This window comes from Electrophorus electricus, chromosome 25 (genome assembly GCF_041902795.1).
Source record: "Electrophorus electricus isolate QZ-2024a chromosome 25, ASM4190279v1, whole genome shotgun sequence".
NCBI lineage: Eukaryota > Metazoa > Chordata > Actinopteri > Gymnotiformes > Gymnotidae > Electrophorus > Electrophorus electricus.
In genome coordinates, this window is record NC_137521.1 from 2127000 (window position 1) to 2146096 (window position 19097).

A 19097-nucleotide genomic window follows, 5' to 3' on the forward strand; every position below is an offset into this window, starting at 1 on the left:
AGACCACTCGCTCCCAACGCCTCCGGTTCCTCCGAGACATATTCGGAGCTCTCACTCGGAGTCTTGGGAACGGGTTCTCAGACCCCCGCGATCTGGAGTACAGAGTGCAGAGTGCAAGCGGAAGGTTGAGCCCGTGGGCACGCAGCGCTCGGGCGGCCGGCCACCGCCGGACAGGCGGCGGGCCGGCAGGGAGCGGATTGGCGCTCGGCGGAGCGCCGCCGGTCCGTGCCGTTGTCCGACTGGGACGACTGCGAGCGCGCAGGAGGTAAAGCGCGGCCCGGGCCAGGTCCCAGGGCGTTAGAGGAACGGAGCCATTCTGCTAGGGATGTGTGACTGCGCTCGTTGGCCAGCCTGTCTCAGTCTAGCCATTTACCACGGCGTCCTTCAGCAGGAGCTCAGGCGAGTGCTTTCTTTTTATGGAACTCCAGCTTTCCTTTTGAAGAGCTGATGAATACAGTTCTGCCCAACAGGAAATCTGTTTGCACCACTCTTTTGCACTACATTTAATTTAATCTTGACCTGCAACAAGAATCAACAAATGCCCATTTTCTTTCTCCTCTGGCGTTAAATTTTCGGCTCTCGCCGATGCGGCCAACACCGGCTCTCACACCTTCGGAGCGCGTGATTAGTGCCAAGCTCACCGCCACAGACTCGTCTGAAGCACACAGATGCCAGCAGTTGTATGGAGGACAGAGGTGGCTAAAACGCGCTGTGGCTAGCCCTTTCGGCCACTCCGTCGTCCGGGTTTAAAAGCTCCCCAAGTCTGGCATTACCGAGTCCATATTTCATGGGCGGGCCTTGGCAAATCCACAGCCAGGGAAGGACCCGAGCCTTTCACCTCAGGACACCCCGCCCCCCTGCTCCGGAGAATCCATTAGGTTGCCTTCCCACCAAGTGGCAGTCGGTTCTTCGCTGCGGCCGACCAGGTCCAGTGGTAACTTCTAAACTTCTTCTGCTCTCTTACCTTTTTGTTTTCTCCTTCGAATCAAATTGCTTAATGGCTATATGATTTCCTGGATACAGGCTATTTGTAAAGAAATATGTGCACATATGCTCCCAAATTGCATTGTCTTACCAGCTGCTGTGCTGCTGTTATCTGATATGTTTAAGTATTCCACAGACGAGTCTATGAACGCCTTCATACCTTTTCTTGGCTAAAGTTCCCGGAATGAAGAGAGAAGGATCAGAATGACTTGTGCCCCATCTGGATATACTGAACGCAATAAAGACCTATTCTTCACTCATTGATGGTTACTCTGCCCAACCAAAGATATTCTGTAGCTAAAAGAGGTGATTGCACGTATTCTGGTAAAGCAGTTCATATCTTCCTAGCCTCAGGCTATGAGCTAATGGAAATCTCTTTTTCTGCCAAGTGTCAATAGATGATCTATGGTGCTCGGTTGTTGCGAAGTGTCTTTGGCGGAGCTGACCTCCTCCTCACGCGGCAGGCGTTCCCTTTACAGAGCTCGCAGGAACTCGAGGGATACGGGCTTCTTCTCAAAGCGATCCGCGTTCTCGCTGCTGTCAGCCGGGGCCCTGAAATAGTTCTGACCTCCTTGCCAAAACACTCTTACTCTCTCTCATTTTTTATTCCCCTCTTCCCTTCGCCGAACCCTAAAATGAGACAGCGTGTTCATGGGATCGGACTCTCGTGGGAAGGGATAGCGGAGTAATTACGGAGAGCAAAGGCTTCCAGCTCCAGATCGCCCAAGTCTATGGCAAGCAGCGGTGAGGAGCCCTGCCGTTCTCCGGACGTGCCGCAGGGCCGACTCTGTCTCTCTCCGTCACGTATTCCTTCTGCTGGCCGTAGCCGGGATGCTGCTCGTTAGACAGGTGCGGAGAAAGCGCAGGCCACCTCCTGCCGCCCTCACGTACCGGCGCGTGGAGCACGACCCCGCCGCACCATCCACAACTCACCCTGCTTTCTTTGCACACGGCATCAACGTTTAATTACACCCGAGGACAGGCAGAAGGGTCCGGCGGGGTCTCGCAGACGGCGGACGATCAGTATGCGTCCAGGGAGACAGCAGGAAGGGCTCTCTGCTCGCCCACCCCCGGCGCTTTCTTTCATCGCGCTCGTCCGCACGGCGTGACGGGAGTGACCGGTCAGCTCACGGTTGCGCTGGCTGATTTATTGACTCCCGTTCTCTGTAGCTCCTAGCTGTGAGTAGAGAAAAAAAAAAGAAAAGGAATGCCGTTTTAAATTTTGAACGTCGATATATGGAAATGCTGAAGATGTGAATGTGTAAGGACAGAAAGAGCCGCCTTAAAGACAGCGAATGTGCTGAATGATTTCTCAGTGTTTTTAAGGTTAAACGCTCACATGTGCCTGCCAAAACATTTGGTCATAATGAAGAACACTTGTTTAAAGGTATTGCAAAAATGTGCCCCTTCTGCAGGTGGTTTCTTTCAGTAAATGGCAGACTGAAGAGTGAGTTAATAAAGGGGAACTCTGCAAATGTGAATAACCACCACCACCGAAGCGCTCTCCTCCTCAAATGAACTGATTAATGCATCAGCGACTGGAGCGGAAAACAGAATGAATCGCACCCAGTACACCAGATATTCAAAGGGAAAAATCTCTTCAGTCACTTTGATTCTCAGGTTGTTTTTCTTCTCTTTGCCCTGTAAATCTTTTTCATGTTTTTTTTTGGGGGGGGGGTGGGGTTGCATTGGTGATGTGAGAGGCCATATTTCGGTGGACCAGTATTGGGCGGATTGGACTGAAGTGTGCGCATAAAAACGAAGCAGACTGACCCGAGTCTTCCCTCTAAACTTTGGCCAAAGGCTGGGCTCTGCGTTAATACAAGTGAAACACTAAAAGGTGCTGAAAAACCCGTGGAGCAGATCGTGTTTCGGGGGGACCATAAAACAGCACGTTTAAATGTCAGGCTCGGGTAAAGCGCCGGCGTCGTTATGAGTGGAAATGAGATCAGTCACCGGGCTGCACAATGCAGACGGGCTGTGTTCTTGTAGCTGTGTGTCATACACTGATATAGCCCAATTCAGTAGTCCTAACTGGGGGCTTTAATAGAGCTAATTAGCCACAATGATGCTGTCATGCTATGATTTAGGGAGTGTAAATGACTCACAAGTGTGCTGTGTCAAACCTTTAGCATCTTTGTGTGTGTGTGTGTGTGTGTTATGTGTTTCAGCTATGGCATAACCATATGTAAAGATTGTCTGATATTCATTCACCGATGTTAGAGCATTGTATGGCATCTCTCCAGGAGGCCAAGTTTGACTAGTCTTGAGGCCTTTGAGGTCTAACATTGTCACTTCTCATTTACCGTCCTGTTTTTACCGGTTTGTTGTTAACGCACAGCCTGTCGACAGACGGCGGTTATTTAATGGGCTCGAGTGCACTCTTTTCTAGGCAGGATGAGTGGCAGAACCATAAATATGTGGAGTGCTTCATGGCCTCACTTTGAACAAGGGGAGTGGATGCATATAGACTAATAAGAGGAAATATGTGTCCACTGAGCTATAGGCTGGCATGAAACTGTTAGAGCTAGCAGAGTGAGCATTGGAGGAGAGGTGGGATTATCTGGAATCTATAGAGTGTGGCTTATGAAAGGCTGCAATCATCTATATCACCAGTTTATTAAGCACCAATCATACCCAATGTCCCCACTTTTCAAAATTACATACATTATAGTTATTGAGTCCTGCCAGAGTGGTGTTATGAATTTCAAATTCTTACTTGCTAACCTTGAAAAATATACAGTATGACTGCAGGAATGGCAGTCGCACTCTTTGTTAGGCAGGCAGCGTGTTAAACATGTGTTTAGATCTTGCGTTCGCGAGCGTCCGCGCTTTTCATTGGGTTTCTTCAATGCGAGCACCCCTGAATGAGTCCAGTGAGGGATGGGTTTTGATCAAAGCCCACACTAAATTCTGCAGACAGCGTTAGATCACTTAGCAAATGGCCGACCTTAACAGAGTAGCAGTTTGCCGTTGCTCGTCTGTCAGTGGCTGACTGAGAGCAGTTACGTTGGGCACTACGAGTTGAGAGAGATGATAATGTGGACTCTTAATGTAATTGCTTGTGCCATATCATGCTTTGTAGACCTCTTCATTTAGACTGATAAATGTTTCATTAGCACCCCACCCCGCATAGGATGGTGTTGCGAAATCCCTTGAGTTGTTTCTTCCCGTGCAGAAATCCCTTGAGTTTTGAGTTGTTTCTTCCCATGCAGAAATCCCTTGAGTTTTGAGTTGTTTCTTCCCATGCAGAAATCCCTTGAGTTTTGAGTTGTTTCTTCCCATGCAGAAATCCCTTGAGTTTTGAGTTGTTTCTTCCCATGCAGAAATCCCTTGAGTTTTGAGTTGTTTCTTCCCAAGCAGAAGTCCCTTGAGTTTTGAGTTGTTTCTTCCCATGCAGAAGTCCCTTGAGTTTTGAGTTGTTTCTTCCCAAGCAGAAATCCCTTGAGTTTTGAGTTGTTTCTTCCTAAGCAGAAATCCCTTGAGTTTTGAGTTGTTTCTTCCCAAGCAGAAATCCCTTGAGTTTTGAGTTGTTTCTTCCCAAGCAGAAATCCCTTGAGTTTTGAGTTGTTTCTTCCCAAGCAGCAATTTGTTCTCCAGTCACAGTGAGAGTTTGATTTTGCCTTTCTGAAGGGCTTGCAGTCAGTGATGAGCCACAAATGAAAAAATTGTTAGTTATTGAACCTATTCCCTTTATTATCTAGATAAAATTATCTGGCAGTTTTTCCTTTCTGCCAACAATAACATTGCAAATCTTAATTTATATAGTGCTTTTGCAAACAAGGTTTAGTGAAAAATGAAAAATAATTGGGATGAAATGAAATCAATAAATTAGGATAATATAGAAGATAAAATTTAAAACCATGAATAAAATTCGAGAGCAAAAACTAAAATACTGAAGTCTCATAAAACATTAATTAAAGGTTGATTAAAAGCTAACCTGAACAAATGGGTCCAAACCCTCCGCTAAATTGCCTAGATCATCAGGTCCGTAGTGCAAAAAAGCTGCCTTCACACTCTTTAGACAGGTAGTTTGTGTGACCAACATGTAGTTGTTGGTTGAATATAATTGCTGGATGAATATAAAAAGGTATCTAGTGCAGCAGTCTGCCAGCAGGTGAAATATGTTCCCTCATTCTCATGTGTGTCAAAACTCTCACCGCAACGTTTTTGCACTCTCTGCAAGATAGAGATGGAATTCTTTGGTAAGCCAGGCCCAAACGTGTTACAGTACTCCAGATGAGTTGACACAAAAACATGCATAAGATACTCACTGTCAGCTGGTTTAATGTCCCTCAGACAATCAAATAAAGAGCTGATGTACCTTTGAAGGTCAGTAGCTAAAGACATATACTGGTGTATATTCTCTGCATACTGATGTAAGGAAATGTATTTATTCATTATACTGGTTAATGGCAGCATGTGTAGATTAAATAGTTCCAGTCTCAGGATTGAACCTTGAGGGACCCCACAGGACAAAGCAAGATGCTTAGCTGAACAATTTCCGATATCGCCATAATATTTACCACTCAGGTAAGACTGGAATCAATTTAAAACTCAGCCGGGGAGGCCAACCCACTTGTGTAGCTGATTAAGTAGTACCTTGTGGTCAACTGTATCAAAAGGACACTGAGATCTAAAAGAACCAATATAGATAGGCTACCTGCATCTTGATTCACTCTAAGATCAGTAAGAACATCTCAGTAAGAGGGACGAGAGTAATCTGCACCCTGAAGTGGGATAAACTGCTTATGTTTTCCCGCTTCCTTCTTCCCTTTAGCTTCTTCCCCTCTTTTCAAGCAGGATAAAATCTCATCGCACTTCCTTGGCACGGGATCAAACGGCACTCCTTTCCGAAATTCGTTTGGGGTCCTGGCCATTGGCTTTCGCAAAGTACTCAGGCCAGGAGACATCTGTTTAACCAAACTGCTAATGGCGCTGTGCCACAAGTGTCAGAGGAAGGACTCTTATTTTCCCCACAAGGTGCCCATGTTTTAGGGGCTCTGCAAATGGGATGAAATGGATTAACAACACAACTTTTATGCCAGCACTACCACTTAAATGACTTTAGGAAACAGCTTAGCTTCTTCTCCTTTTCCCTCGTTCGGTTATTCCTTGATGTCATCTAAACATTATTCACATCATTAATGATAGCATATGTGGCTGTACTTTCAGGAGAGTGTAAGGAAATTGCAATAGAAAGTGACTGCAGTAGTTGGTTGTAAATAATGAGCTCTGCGGATATGAGGCTGATGAAGACCAAAAAAAAAAACAACAAGCAAGTGGAATCAAATTCAAGAAGCGGCCACCGTGGGAAATGCAATAAAAGTTCACAAAGCTACAATTAATCTGACTGTGTAAAGAGTATTGGAAGGGGGAAAAAAAATGCATGTCTAATTTCATTGCCTTTGATGCTTTTAAACAACACCAGTTCCAGTCGTTTAATAGTAGGTTATGAATTTTTAAAACGTGCGGCTTTTTTTGTACACTTTTGTATTTTTCTTAGTTTGTAGAGGAGTGCAAAAATGTGCATTTTAGAGCTTTTCTCGTGTGACATGTTTTTACTGCTGGTAGGCTTGTAAATGACAAGAGATTATGATGTACCACTTCGTTATTCCTAAAATCAGACGGGACTTTTGCAAGATTTGGTTGTGCCAAGCCGGGGGCGGCGGGGGGAGGGATGGGGAGCAGTTTACGCTTTATACGTCTGCCCACCTGTCAAGATCATGTGCACGTCCATGTCATTATTCCCTTCTTCCAATGAGAAATGTATGTGTGTGTATGCACCGTTACTAAATATTTACCTGCAGTCTCTCAATTAACTTAGAGATGCAGCAAGTCGTTATTTTTAGCTCCTCTTAAGTGGTCCTACTCTCCAAAGGTGTGTGTTTGTGATGTGATGTCAACCACCAATAAGACACGATAATATAATTTTTTTTATTCTAAATTAATTTAGCTGGGAATTTCTTTATTTTTTACCCAGAATGTGAGTGTGTTTGCGGCTTAAAGCACTACCTTTCAATGCAACACTCGCCCCTCTAATTGCTTTTTTAAGCACTTGCTACATTAAGTCAAATGCTTATTATGCTTGCTGATTTGTTGGCTGCATCAGAAATAACCCTCAGGCTTTTAGTACCAGTTTATCAACAGCCCCATACTTTGCGACAACCCTCTAAACTCCAGAATCCGCTTTTTAAATTCAGTCATTTTCTTTCCCAGTTTGATGCCTGCAACAGAAATTAGACTGCAACTTTTTAGCCCTGTTTTATTAGTCGCGGCACCTTCCCTCTGTTGAATCAGGGAAGGTAACACACGCTAATCTGGCTGTGGGAGTAGCGGGGAAGAAAAATTATATTAATTTTTATTGTGAGCAGGCATCTGAGGCATATTTTCTGTAATTAAAACCAGGCTGCATAATTGAAGTACCTGCACTTTGTCATGGTATCGGGAAATTACATGCCATGATGTGAGTTGTTTCTTCATCCCGCAAAATTTGTTGTTATAGACGTTCTCTTTCCCTTACACCACCTCTTCATATCCATTAGTTTAATGAACGCTCTCCAATTTAGTCGCTGCCATGAACATGGCAGTAATGTTGTTCTCCTCGCTCTGCGGAACATGCTGTGCTCTCATTAAAATAAATGGTGGTAATCAAAGTGCGTGGCAATTAACAATGGATCACATAGGGCTTTCTTCTCTGGTCATCTCAAGTTTGACTGGTGATGGCTTCCCTGAAAGGCTTCCGCGCCATAATGGCCTCAAGCGAGTCCTCCCGAAGTGTGGCAGGCCCCTCGGGGAGGAGCCGTAGGCAGATGCAACTGTAAACAACGTCAAATTCGTCTCGCGTGAGCTGCGTAGGTGGCGAGTTAAAGTTTACGCGGAAGTTGGCAAAGTTGATCAAGAGTGCGCTCAATTTTTAATTGGATCAGGGAGACAAACAAGCTGGCCTTATGGCTAATTTAGGATGCTTCTGATGTGTTCAGGCACCTGTGGTGTCTCATGAATTGGCTCCGGCTGGGAAATTTAGTTTTCCCGAAACTCAATTTTAGAAACTTTCTAAAAGCCATGCTTACGGTTAATAAATAGTTGTTTTTTGCCTGACTGCTTACCCAGTCTTCCCCTCCGTCTGTTGTCTTGGGGCTGTATGTCGCATCACTGTCAGCCATGGGGCAAAGCCCACTCCCTGGTGTTGTTTTACTGCGTGGCTTGGTTGATTGGGGGGGCAAGCTTCGCGTCGTAGGACAGCGATGTACAGTGGGAGGTTTGACCCGGGTGTTCTGCCAGGAAGATCGATTTAAACAACTGGTTGCCAAGCAAACCTTCCAATAAGGTGAAGAAAAGATGCCCAGAATGCATTACTTCATATTGCAAAACAAATAGCAAAAAAGACATTAAAAAAAAGCATTCGGGGGTTTTTTGGGGTTTTTTGAGGAACAGTGTGTCTGTGACTGGCTGTTAACAATCCCTAAGAATTTTGAAATGTGTGATGTAGTTTAAAATGCACAATGGAGTCTGATTTTCATTTTAGCGTTCACTGGGCAGTCTGGGCTCGCATCCAGAACCTAATTGCACCAGAAGCCAGAGAGCCATTAGATGAATATAAATAAAGGGAATGAATTAGATTAGATAAATAAAAGTCTACTTTTATATATTGTGAACATCCTCTTCACTCTCTTTGTGTATTGCCGAATATTGACAATGTAATTAATCATCATGGAACTTTAACAAAGATGCTCAACTATCACAAATGTTTGCTGTGTCCTTTGGCTTTACAGAGGCTCAATGGGGGGGATTCAGGGCAAGCCAAAAACCAACACTTTTCCAATGTTCTGAAAGATCTGTATGCATTATTGCTATTGGCCACTTGTTCCCGAAAGCCTGATGGAAGAACTTTATACAGTTTATGACCCATGATGAACCCAGGACGTTTGATTATGTCAAGAAAGCGGAGAAAACAAATGTTCCTTTTGTGACACTGTGGAGGCTTTTGTACCACACTATATGCATTGTTTTATGGGAACATATAAACCAAAATTTACTACGCAAATAATTTCCCCAAGCGCTGTCTCCAGTATAAAAAGGGTTTGCTGTACTCCACTTGGATGACAGGTTCCCACCCTTCCATTTCATTAAGGCTAGAGGCTGAAGTTCTCAGCTGTATTTATATACTGGGTCTTTTATCCCTTCATCCTTTGGAGACCTTGAAAAGTTTCTCTATTTCTTGTTTCTTTTTGTCCATCAAAGCCAGCATTTCTTACATCTTATTTCTTTAGTCGGAAAAAAAAAAAAACCCGAATAGAGGACACGTGGCCTTGAGGTTTTGTGTGCACCTAAACTGCCTTCATTCCAGCCTTGTTCTCCTGTGTTGCCTTTAGAGAACTTTGTGCCAGCTGGCTGGCTGTAATTTTGCATTCAATTAATTTTTTGTATTTATTTACTTAAAAAAAAAATATATATATATTTTTTTTATTTTTTATTTTTTTAAAGACTATAGTACATATGTTATAGCCCAGTGTTGGTGACCGCCATCTTCCAGGACTTCCTCAGCAATCGCGTTCTGACCGCAGGGTCGCCGCGGTTACACGAGCACTCTCGACCCGCGAGTGAAACCCGCGGCACGTCGGCTGCCTCGCATGCTCCTCGCAGTGCAACACCCGCCGCCATGCCCCTGACTTCTCACTCGCTGCGGCGTTCAGGATTGGTCTGCCATCCAGATAATACCCAGTCAGCGCCGACCCGCCAGACAGAACCTGACCAGTCACGAAAGGGGTGGAGGAAGGCAAGCAAACTGTGCATAGCAACAGTTAGGCAGCAGTCTGTACCTTCACAATGAGGAATATGGTAAATGTAATAAAGTGTATATGTGAGTGGGAGGTGGATGTGTTGAAAGTACATTTAAAATGATTTGCACATCTTACAACACCCTGAGTCTCTTCAAGGCTGAGTGGTTCATTATATTCTGTGTTCTGCCAGTGTGTTTTGCTGTGTTTTTGTGAGATATGTCTCTGTGCTATATAATTTACTGCACTGTGTCAGTATGTCTTCAGACATTTGCGGTAGTTAGGTGCATCGGGGTCTCTGAAAAACTCATTGTTTTTGAATCACTCACTGGTTGCGCAAAATTCCAATCCTGACTTTACTTGAACTGATGAAATATGAAATTTTCATGACTCCATTGATACAACCTGTGCATTTTATTGCATTTCCTCATTAATATGTTGCAAGCGCGTTGTTGGAGTGTGTCTGCTAGTGATGTCTTCGAGGTTTGAACAGAAGACTTTCTCTTGGAAAACCTTTTCCATCCTGAGTGTTAAGTGCTGAAGTCGACTGGGTAATGCAGGTACCACTCAACCAACACACTCCTTAGCATGACTGACCCGGGTCCAGCCTGGAACACTGAGCCAGTTCTTCTCCTGTGGGGTCTCATTGTCTGTGGAGCCTGATGGCTGGTATCCGGTGTCAGTTGTTGGAGAACGGCTGATATGAGACAGACGGAAAGAAGCCTGCAACAAGTTTGTTAATAATAAAAGTGATCTTATCAGTCCACGCAGACATTGGTGTATTGTTTTAAATATGTATAGCAACAGTGTTTTTTGGGATTTCTGGTGCTGCTGTTGACTGCAGAGTCTCATTTGCTGCCATTTCTCCACCGCTGAGCTTCTCTGAGGTTTTGGTGAGACGCTGCAGGGCCGAGACAGAGACGGAGGCCTTTTCACCCGGGCAGGGGTGCACTGGACATCGGGGACGTGGGGGAGGGCCTGGTCTGTCCACGCAGCTGATGGGTTTATTATTGTTTTCCCTGTAGTCGTGTGATGCTGCGCTGACACTGACCTCTGAAAAGATGCGGTCACTCTCTCCCTCCTCTTTCTTACACAAAACACGCACACACACACACACACGCACACACACACACACACACTCACACACGCACACACACACAAACACACACTCACACACACACGCGCACACACACTCACACACACACACACACTCACACACGCGCGCACACACACACAAACACACACTCGCGCACACACACACGCACACACACACACACGCGCACACACACACTCGCACACACACGCGCACACACACACTCGCACACACTCGCACACACACACTCGCACACACACACACGCACACACACACTCACGCGCACACACGCACACGCACGCACACACACACAAACACACACTCGCGCTCACACACGCGCACACACACACGCACACACACACGCGCACACACACACACACTCACACGCGCGCACACACACACGCACACACACACTCACACGCGCACACACACACAAACACGCACACACACGCTCACACACACTCACACGCGCACACACACACACACTCACACATGCGCACACACACACACACGCGCGCGCACACGCACGCACACACACTCACACACGCACACAAACACACACACACACGCACGCACTCACACACGCGCACACACACACGCACACATACGCACGCACACACGCACACACACGCACACACACACACGCACACACGCACAAACACACACTCACACACGCGCACGCACACACACTCACACACGAGCACACACACGCACACACACACACACTCACGCACACAAACACACACTCACACACGCACGCACACACACTCTCGCGCACGCACACACACTCACGCACGCACACACACACACACTCATGCACGCACGCACACACACACACTCGCACACACACACACACTCGCACACGCACACGCACACACACACTCGCACACTCACACACACACTCGCACACTCACACACACACACTCACACACACACACACACACACACTCTCACACGCGCACACACACACATTCACGCACGCACACGCTCACAGACACACTCACACACAGACACACATGCACACACTCACAGACGCACACACACACGTTCAATATCTCTTATAAAGCTGTTTTTTTTTCTTGTCTTTCTTGACCATCATATCATCCCTCTTTTTATAGGGAATTGTAAAAATTGACAAACTAACGTTCTGTTAACTTTTGACCTGAAGTTTTGTTTAACTGAGACTTTGCTCGAGACTTATTTGAATCCAAAGTTACATTAAACTTGTTTTTAATTAGGAATTTGCTCGTTTTTTTTTTCTTTTAAAGAATGAAACTAAAACTGACTCAAACTATCATTGCGAAAGTTATTACATATTTGTCTCCCATCATTAACAATTATTGCAAGGCCTACGTGTATTAATAGCCGAAAACATGAACATCGGTACACAAAGCAGTTATCCTGGCTTGTGTCTTTATTCTCATTATGGCCTTTCTAGGCCATTTGATTTGGACAAAGTTATATGTGCTGTCAGAATGACAGGATTTATCAGACCACATGCTCGTCGTCTGACTGGCACCTTTGTGCCTGTGTGCGTGTGTGTGTGTGTGTGTGTGTTTTGCATTGATTGCCTTCAGAATGACCAAGTTAGCGATTAGATTTTCCTTTCCCCTGCACTTGTTCTGTTTCCTCTGCTCCACTCTGACATGTGGCCTAATTGCTTGACAGCAGACTGTCCTTGTTGTCATGGAAACTACTTTAATGTCCCTTTATTGGATATCAAGGCCTCGAGTCATGGCTGGGCAGCACCAGTGTAGGGGGCGAAAGAGTCCCACAGCCAATGCCGGAGACCAGCAGTTAGCGCGAGTAACGTTTTCGTTTATAAGACACAATTATCGTCCCTGTGTAAACCACAGCATCAATAACACCCTCTCAGATCCACACGCTTCCTCTAACGATGCAGTCTCTTAAGTCACAGAGCCTCGTCTGGATCGTGGCGGCCCCTTTAGTGCGTCCCGGCGATGCCTCTCTCCACTAACGTCCTCCTGGACGTGTCCTCACTGGCCATAAAAGCGCTGCCGCTCCTGGTTGATGTCGGCCCTAATTAGCTTTGGCCCGGCCCCCGAGCGCAGGGTGCCTTGTAACGAGCTCTCAGAGGGCCGCGGGTGCTGCACGCTCTCTCCCGTGTCGCACTTTTTCCCGGGATCGATGCGCTCGTTTGCAGTCCCTCGGCCATCGTGAGCGCCGGAACCCCCGATAGCTCGACGGGACGAAAAGACACGGGGCCGTCGCAGGATGAGTTTCAGACAACGGGACGGGGAGAGCCGACCGGCGCCGGAGGATCTGCACATGTGCCGGGCCAAAGTGCTCCTTCAGGGATGCGGAAACGCGATTAGCTCCCCAAAATGGCTTCCGTACATTAGATCCGCGAGCTAAAAGCACCGTGTTTCTTGGCGTGATGGAGACACAAAGACTTGATGGACGTTCTGCTGTGGGTGGAAACGAAGGTCAAATATGAGTCAGTTTTGAGTATTTTTTTTTTTACCGCTCACAGCATTTCAAAATATAATTTGAGGTGGAAAGTGAGCTATGGGAGAAGGCTGGAGCACCAAGCTGGCTGTCCTGTCGCAAAGCATGAGGCCTAAATTCGATTGTCCCCTACTGAAATAGGGCACTTCAGACCAGTGAACTGGAGCTGGCAGCATTTATATCTACTCAAGACGAACATCCAAAAGCGAAACATGTTCCTTTTAATGCAATGTAATTCTTTTAATGAGCAATTTAGTTCAATGGCACAGAACATTTTGAAAGTTTTGAAAGCTTGGCCAGCATCTTGTCATTTGGTAAGCGAATCTTAATTGGCCACATCGTCGTCAGTGCTCACAGAGACAGATCTGTGCTCTGCTTATCAGCCTGATTAGATGGCGTATTTTAAGACTTGTTAAGCTAAGTGAACTATGGCGGTACTGCACAGTGGATGTGCCTTGTTCAAGTCTGAATGGAAAACAATTGGGTCAGTGTGTTTAGACAAAAAGGTACAAGGCACAGGCATTGGCAGGGTTGGCTTAGCAATAACATTTTTAAATTAGTCAGGTACATTTTTAATTCTTTACAGAAGCCACTTTCTCAACATACTGAAACATTGAATAGGCAGAGAAGGAAAGCCTGTCTGGGTGTCGCCTTTAATCAGCAGGGCGGTGCATGCTGTCAACGGCCCAGCAACGTGTGATCCAATTAGGCTGTAGAATTATGAGCACTTCCTTTAACAGCCAGCAGTGCAGGGGCAGCAGACGTTTCTCCTCACTGCTGTCTGCCTGTGTGTGAACCAACTGAAATAAAAGCATAACTCTGGAGACCTTTAAAGACCTTATTCCCGACTTGCTAAAAAATCTGGATACCTTACGTGACTTTTTTTCTTTTTTTAATACAGGTGCGTGGAGATCATTGCCAAGGAGGGAAGAAGTTTAAAAGAGCTATACTTGGTGTCCTGTAAGATCACGGATTATGGTAAGGCTGGCACTTGGTTGTCCATTTGCCCTAAACACAGACACTTAACGTTGCCTTTGGCAGATGCCGAGAGAACTCCGACACATCCCAAGCCGCGTGATTCCACCGTCACTTCAGCAGCGTGCCTCGGCTCGTATTTTCTTGTAGAAATACTTTGTTCCACGAAAAGCCATTTCAGATGACAAATGCTGCATGGCCGTTTGGTTATCAGTCAGAGCGAAAGCCTGGTCTGGGTAATTGTCTGAGCGCATGGCGCTCAGGCCGACTCACTGTGACTTACTGCCGTGAGCAGACAATCGTTGTGCCGCACAGACGTTCAGTGACAGATTGTCATTTGGATGTGAGTGAGCGTCCGTCACCAAGTGTACTACGGTGGCTCAGCCGGGACATCCTTCATGTCGGACATGCATTGGAATGCGCTGGGTGAAGGCAGGGGATTGTGGGCGGGGGCGGGGCTTGGGGTGGGGGGGTCTGTTACTGTTCTCTGCCTGAGGTAATGGAGACCCGTTTGGCTTTTATTGGCACATAAACGCAGAGGCTCTCAAGGAGAAGCTCTCTTTCCCGCCTGCTTCGGCGAGGCCGTGCGTGCGGTGCCCATTAATGCCGAGGGCGTCGAGGACAAACGCAACCCGACTACACTGCCGGGATTTTTGGCAACAGCGGAGACCCGGCAAACGCTGTTGGTTTACTGCGCGTTTCAGGTTTACTTTGACTGCAGTAAACTTCACTCACTTCACAGGTAAATGAGGGCATTTGCATGTTTTGGCGCCCACGTGTGTAATGACAGCTGACCACACCCCCTCCTGCTGCCAGCCACTGTGTTTGGCCTTCCCACTCGTTTTGCACACGCTCGGCCAGCGGAACAAGCAGCTGCGTCAGCTGCAAGCCAACTGAACATATGCAGACATGTACGTGGTATGAGTTGGGGAGGGAGACACCTGCCTCTTATGCAGGAGCACACCAGAGCGCGCTTGGCGCCAGCCGCAGGGTGGCAGAGCAGATCCGGGCCTTGGGTACCTTGGCATGGGCTGCCATCTCTCCAGCGATAAACACAGGCACCCAGCACCTGGGAACCTTCCTTCCTGAGCTCCCGAGGTCTTGGCCGTAACCAGCCCAGCACTCAGACGGTGCCTGAAGGTGACTTTACGCCACGTTTCTGAAGCTCGTCTCTTTCGCGGCCCACCTCCAGGTGTCACTTTCAGCACGGGCGATGCTAGCGCAGAGCGCTATCGGCGCGAGCTTGGGAAAATGAGCGCACGTGTTCCGGAAGCTTCCAGCTCATTGTCCTGAAGGACACTCTACAGGTGACTTCGCTCCACGTGTTCCGGCCTGTCCCTTTCAAGGACGCCTGCGCGAGCTCAGCGAATGTCACCGCTAGCGTGGGCAAAGCTAAGAGAGGATCTCGGCTCTCATCAGCGTGAGGTCGGCTTGGCGCCTTCAGGAAGATTCCATTTCAAGCCAAGCTCGGAGTGGCCATAGTAACGGAAGGTGGGCCCAGTCTGTGCAGAAATTGCTGAAATTATTCGCCAGAAACGTGGGCTCAAAGTGCTCCCTTGAGGAAGCTCCGATACTCAAACTAATGTATTTTCAGCCCACTTAAGGTAATTATATATAAGCACCGCACTAATGCATGAGCTCACTCCAGGACCTCCCGGCCATTTGTTTTATCTCAGAAGAACTAATTCTGACTGTAATCACCTCAGTCGAGCATCGACCCCTGCATCTGAGACTCCTCTGAGCTGCAAAGCCCGCGCTGTGATGAATGGCCGCGAGATCAAAACAGTACACTAATGACACCCTGGAATGCACACTAAATATCTTGTTGATTCGTCTTTTTGACCACTTAAACAAGATTAATTGCGGACACTCGATCTGCGCTTCTAGGGTGAACTCAGGGGCTCCCCGTGCTAATGTGTGTCCGGCACTGACCGTGGTCAGACGATACAGCAGACATGCCTGCTCTTCTAGCCTGTGCTCCTAATTGAATGATTGGTCGATTTCCTGGACTGCTTTTCATAAACCGGGTAACAGAAATGAGATTTTGCATCTGCCCGTTGCTTCTGGATATTTTTCTTTTCTTTTCTGTTCAACACGGATTCATATTTATAAATGGATTTTTGAAGTGGTCTCTGTGTTTTGTTTTGTTTTTTTTGGGGGGGGGGGGGTTTGTCCTGTTTGTTTGTGGGGTTTTTTTCCTCCTGTTGCTCTTTCTCTGAATGTTTGCTTTTAATTACCTTTCCTAGAAAGCACTTTGGTAATGCACAATTTCTGCCATTATGTGCAACTTAGCACCTAAATAGCCCACCACACATAGACGGCAAAGTGGGCAGACCGACGAGCACTTACTCGACAAAGCGTCCAACAGCAACACGTGTACTCCCAACCAACCCGAAGCCAAAAGCCTGCTTCCATTAAGTCCTCCTTCATAGCCGGCCAGTGTTTAATTGCATTGAGAAGAGGCTGTGACCGGCCTTTCCGCATTTATAGGTTACAGCAGAAACGGTTCGTGACTCCTCTTCCAGAGCCTTGGTCATAATGCTCTGGTTGGAGTTTGATTTACAAGCTGTGGCCAGACACAGCCAGGGCCAGGCGTCTTGGGTGTCCAAGCCCTTGGAGCTTACCGGAGCCGCTGGTCTTCTTTCAAGGGCCCTCCGGTAGATATCCCAACAAGTATTCATGAGTCTCGAGTGACTTCGGAGTCTGAGCTGTTTTCCATCAGCCCGTCACGCGCAATGGTCCTTAACGGGAACCGTTCGGGAAGCGCCGGTGTCCGAGCTGAAGCGTGTAGCGAGTAGAAGAACTTTAGGAAGAGTTCTGGCGGCACCGAGGTCACACTCGCTGGGCCCATGAGGATTCTCCCCCCCCCACATCACGCCCACCCCCTGGCGAACCCCCCTGTCAGGCCGGTTGGTTGGATATTTAATTTAGTCATTGATGCGGACGTGATCGGTATGCAGATCACACATGGATGGCTGTATCTCCGAGCTCACCAGCGTTATGACGGATTGCTGCAGCAGACTGGGAAGGCTGGTACCCTAGTCTTTTGCCTCGTGAATCTCATATATAGCTAGCTCAGAAGATCTCTCCCACATTACCTCATTTTACTTTTTTTTTTTTCTCCATGTTTGCCATTCCTACATGCTTTGGTGAGCCATGTCACATCGGTGCCGTGTGCATCGTGGGGCATAAAGCAGATTCATATTGTGTATCCGATTGTTCTGTATTCATTCCAGGCGGGCGTGGCGCGGCGCGGGGCTCTCGACACCCCCAAAGCACGCCTCACGCACAGGGGCACAGCCGCGCAGGTTAAGCAACCAATTTCCACAGTGCGTTGCTCCACATTCTGCGGCGGATCCGTTTGCGTGATGACTTCTCCGATCTGTGGCACTGCTTCAGCCCTTTGTTTGGCAAAAAAAAAGGTGGGGGGGGCCAGCCTGCTGTGCCCCTCACCTGCCTCACGAGCGAGACAGAGAGAGAGAGAGAGAGACAGAGAGAGAGAGAGAGAGAGAGAAAACGCACGTTACGGCAAAGGCACATTTGTTATAACAATGCTAAGAGACTCTGTAAGACTTTGATTTACTGTACTCAAGCGCATCAGAAAATTGCCGTTGTTCACTTTGTGACCGGGGGGGGGTGGGGGGGTCGAAAAAGAAAAGAACGGCCTAAAAAGAAAACAAAGGAACCAGGGAAGTGCGCCAACAGAAGATTACAGAGCCCGGTCTTGACGGAGACCACTCACCTCACTAATGGACAGCAAAAAGCCATTTGTTCCATCGCTAACAATGAGGTGACATTTTCTGCGTAATGGAGTGCGGCTGCCGTAGCTGAGGCTGGCGATTACGGAGCCTGGCACCGGGCGTTTATTGACACCCACAAATTTCCCGACAAATCGGTTTTCTCATCAACATGCACGCGTGCATGTATACTGCTGAACCGTGGCTGAGGGATCCAATGGCTCGAACAGCTGGTGTCTTTAAAATCCGTCCGCAGATATGTTTGTCTAGTTTGATGTGTTTGGACACTTTGTTTTCCTGTCCCGCACGCCGCATAAAGATTCCGCCTTGGCCATGCCGCGCCGAGTCCTGCTTCCTTTTGAAATTACCGGCGGAATCACCCGGAGGCCGCGCTAATTGAATTGAATGATGCCATGTTGGCCTTTGGGGGCGTTTTTGGCTTGAGTGTCGAGTTGAACTCGGAGGTGAATAAAGAGGGTTACGCAAGAGTGGCGTTGCCAGATCCTCGCAAAACTCCTCTGCTGATTAGCCCGCCTCAGGTAGCGGCCTTAATGTGCACCATTGATCCTCATTTCTCGGTGGTACAATAAGAGCAAATCCCATCGCTGTGTCCAAGTGCACCATCTCTTTGTGGCATTGAGTCACTGATTAATAGGAACTGAGTGAGTCAGCGCTGCTATTCACAATGACATTTTTCTTCATTTTCTCCCTCTCTCTCTCTCGCGCTCTCTCTCTCTCTCTCTCTCTCTCTCTCTCTCTCTCTCTCTCTCTCTCTGTCTCTCTGCTTTAAACCCCTCCCTGAATTTAAAGGTTAATCCAGTGACTGGTAAAGCATAACAGTAATGCATTCACACCGGCGACACCTAAGTACATGTAATAGATTTGTAAGTTATTGTGTGTACAAAATATCACTGTCAGCCATACATGCACTAGGCTGTGGAATGTGGGCAATTGTATCACACATACACATGACATTTGAAATGTGATATGTTTTGTAATATAAATCATGCCTAAGTTGATGGCTGATAAAATTAGTAGAATAACTTGGCTTTATATGGC

General features: G+C 47.2%; 1 protein-coding gene across 3 annotated transcripts in view; it reads left to right on the plus strand.

Annotated features, from left to right (window-relative positions):
• The window catches only part of fbxl17 (F-box and leucine-rich repeat protein 17), a 171471-nt gene that overhangs the window by 104462 nt on the left and 47912 nt on the right, over positions 1-19097 (plus strand). For all 3 annotated transcript variants that reach the window (XM_081707612.1, XM_081707613.1, XM_026999750.3), the window contains one exon: positions 14228-14304. In XM_081707612.1, coding sequence (XP_081563738.1) covers positions 14228-14304 — 77 coding nt within the window. The remainder of the gene's footprint in view (positions 1-14227; positions 14305-19097) is intronic.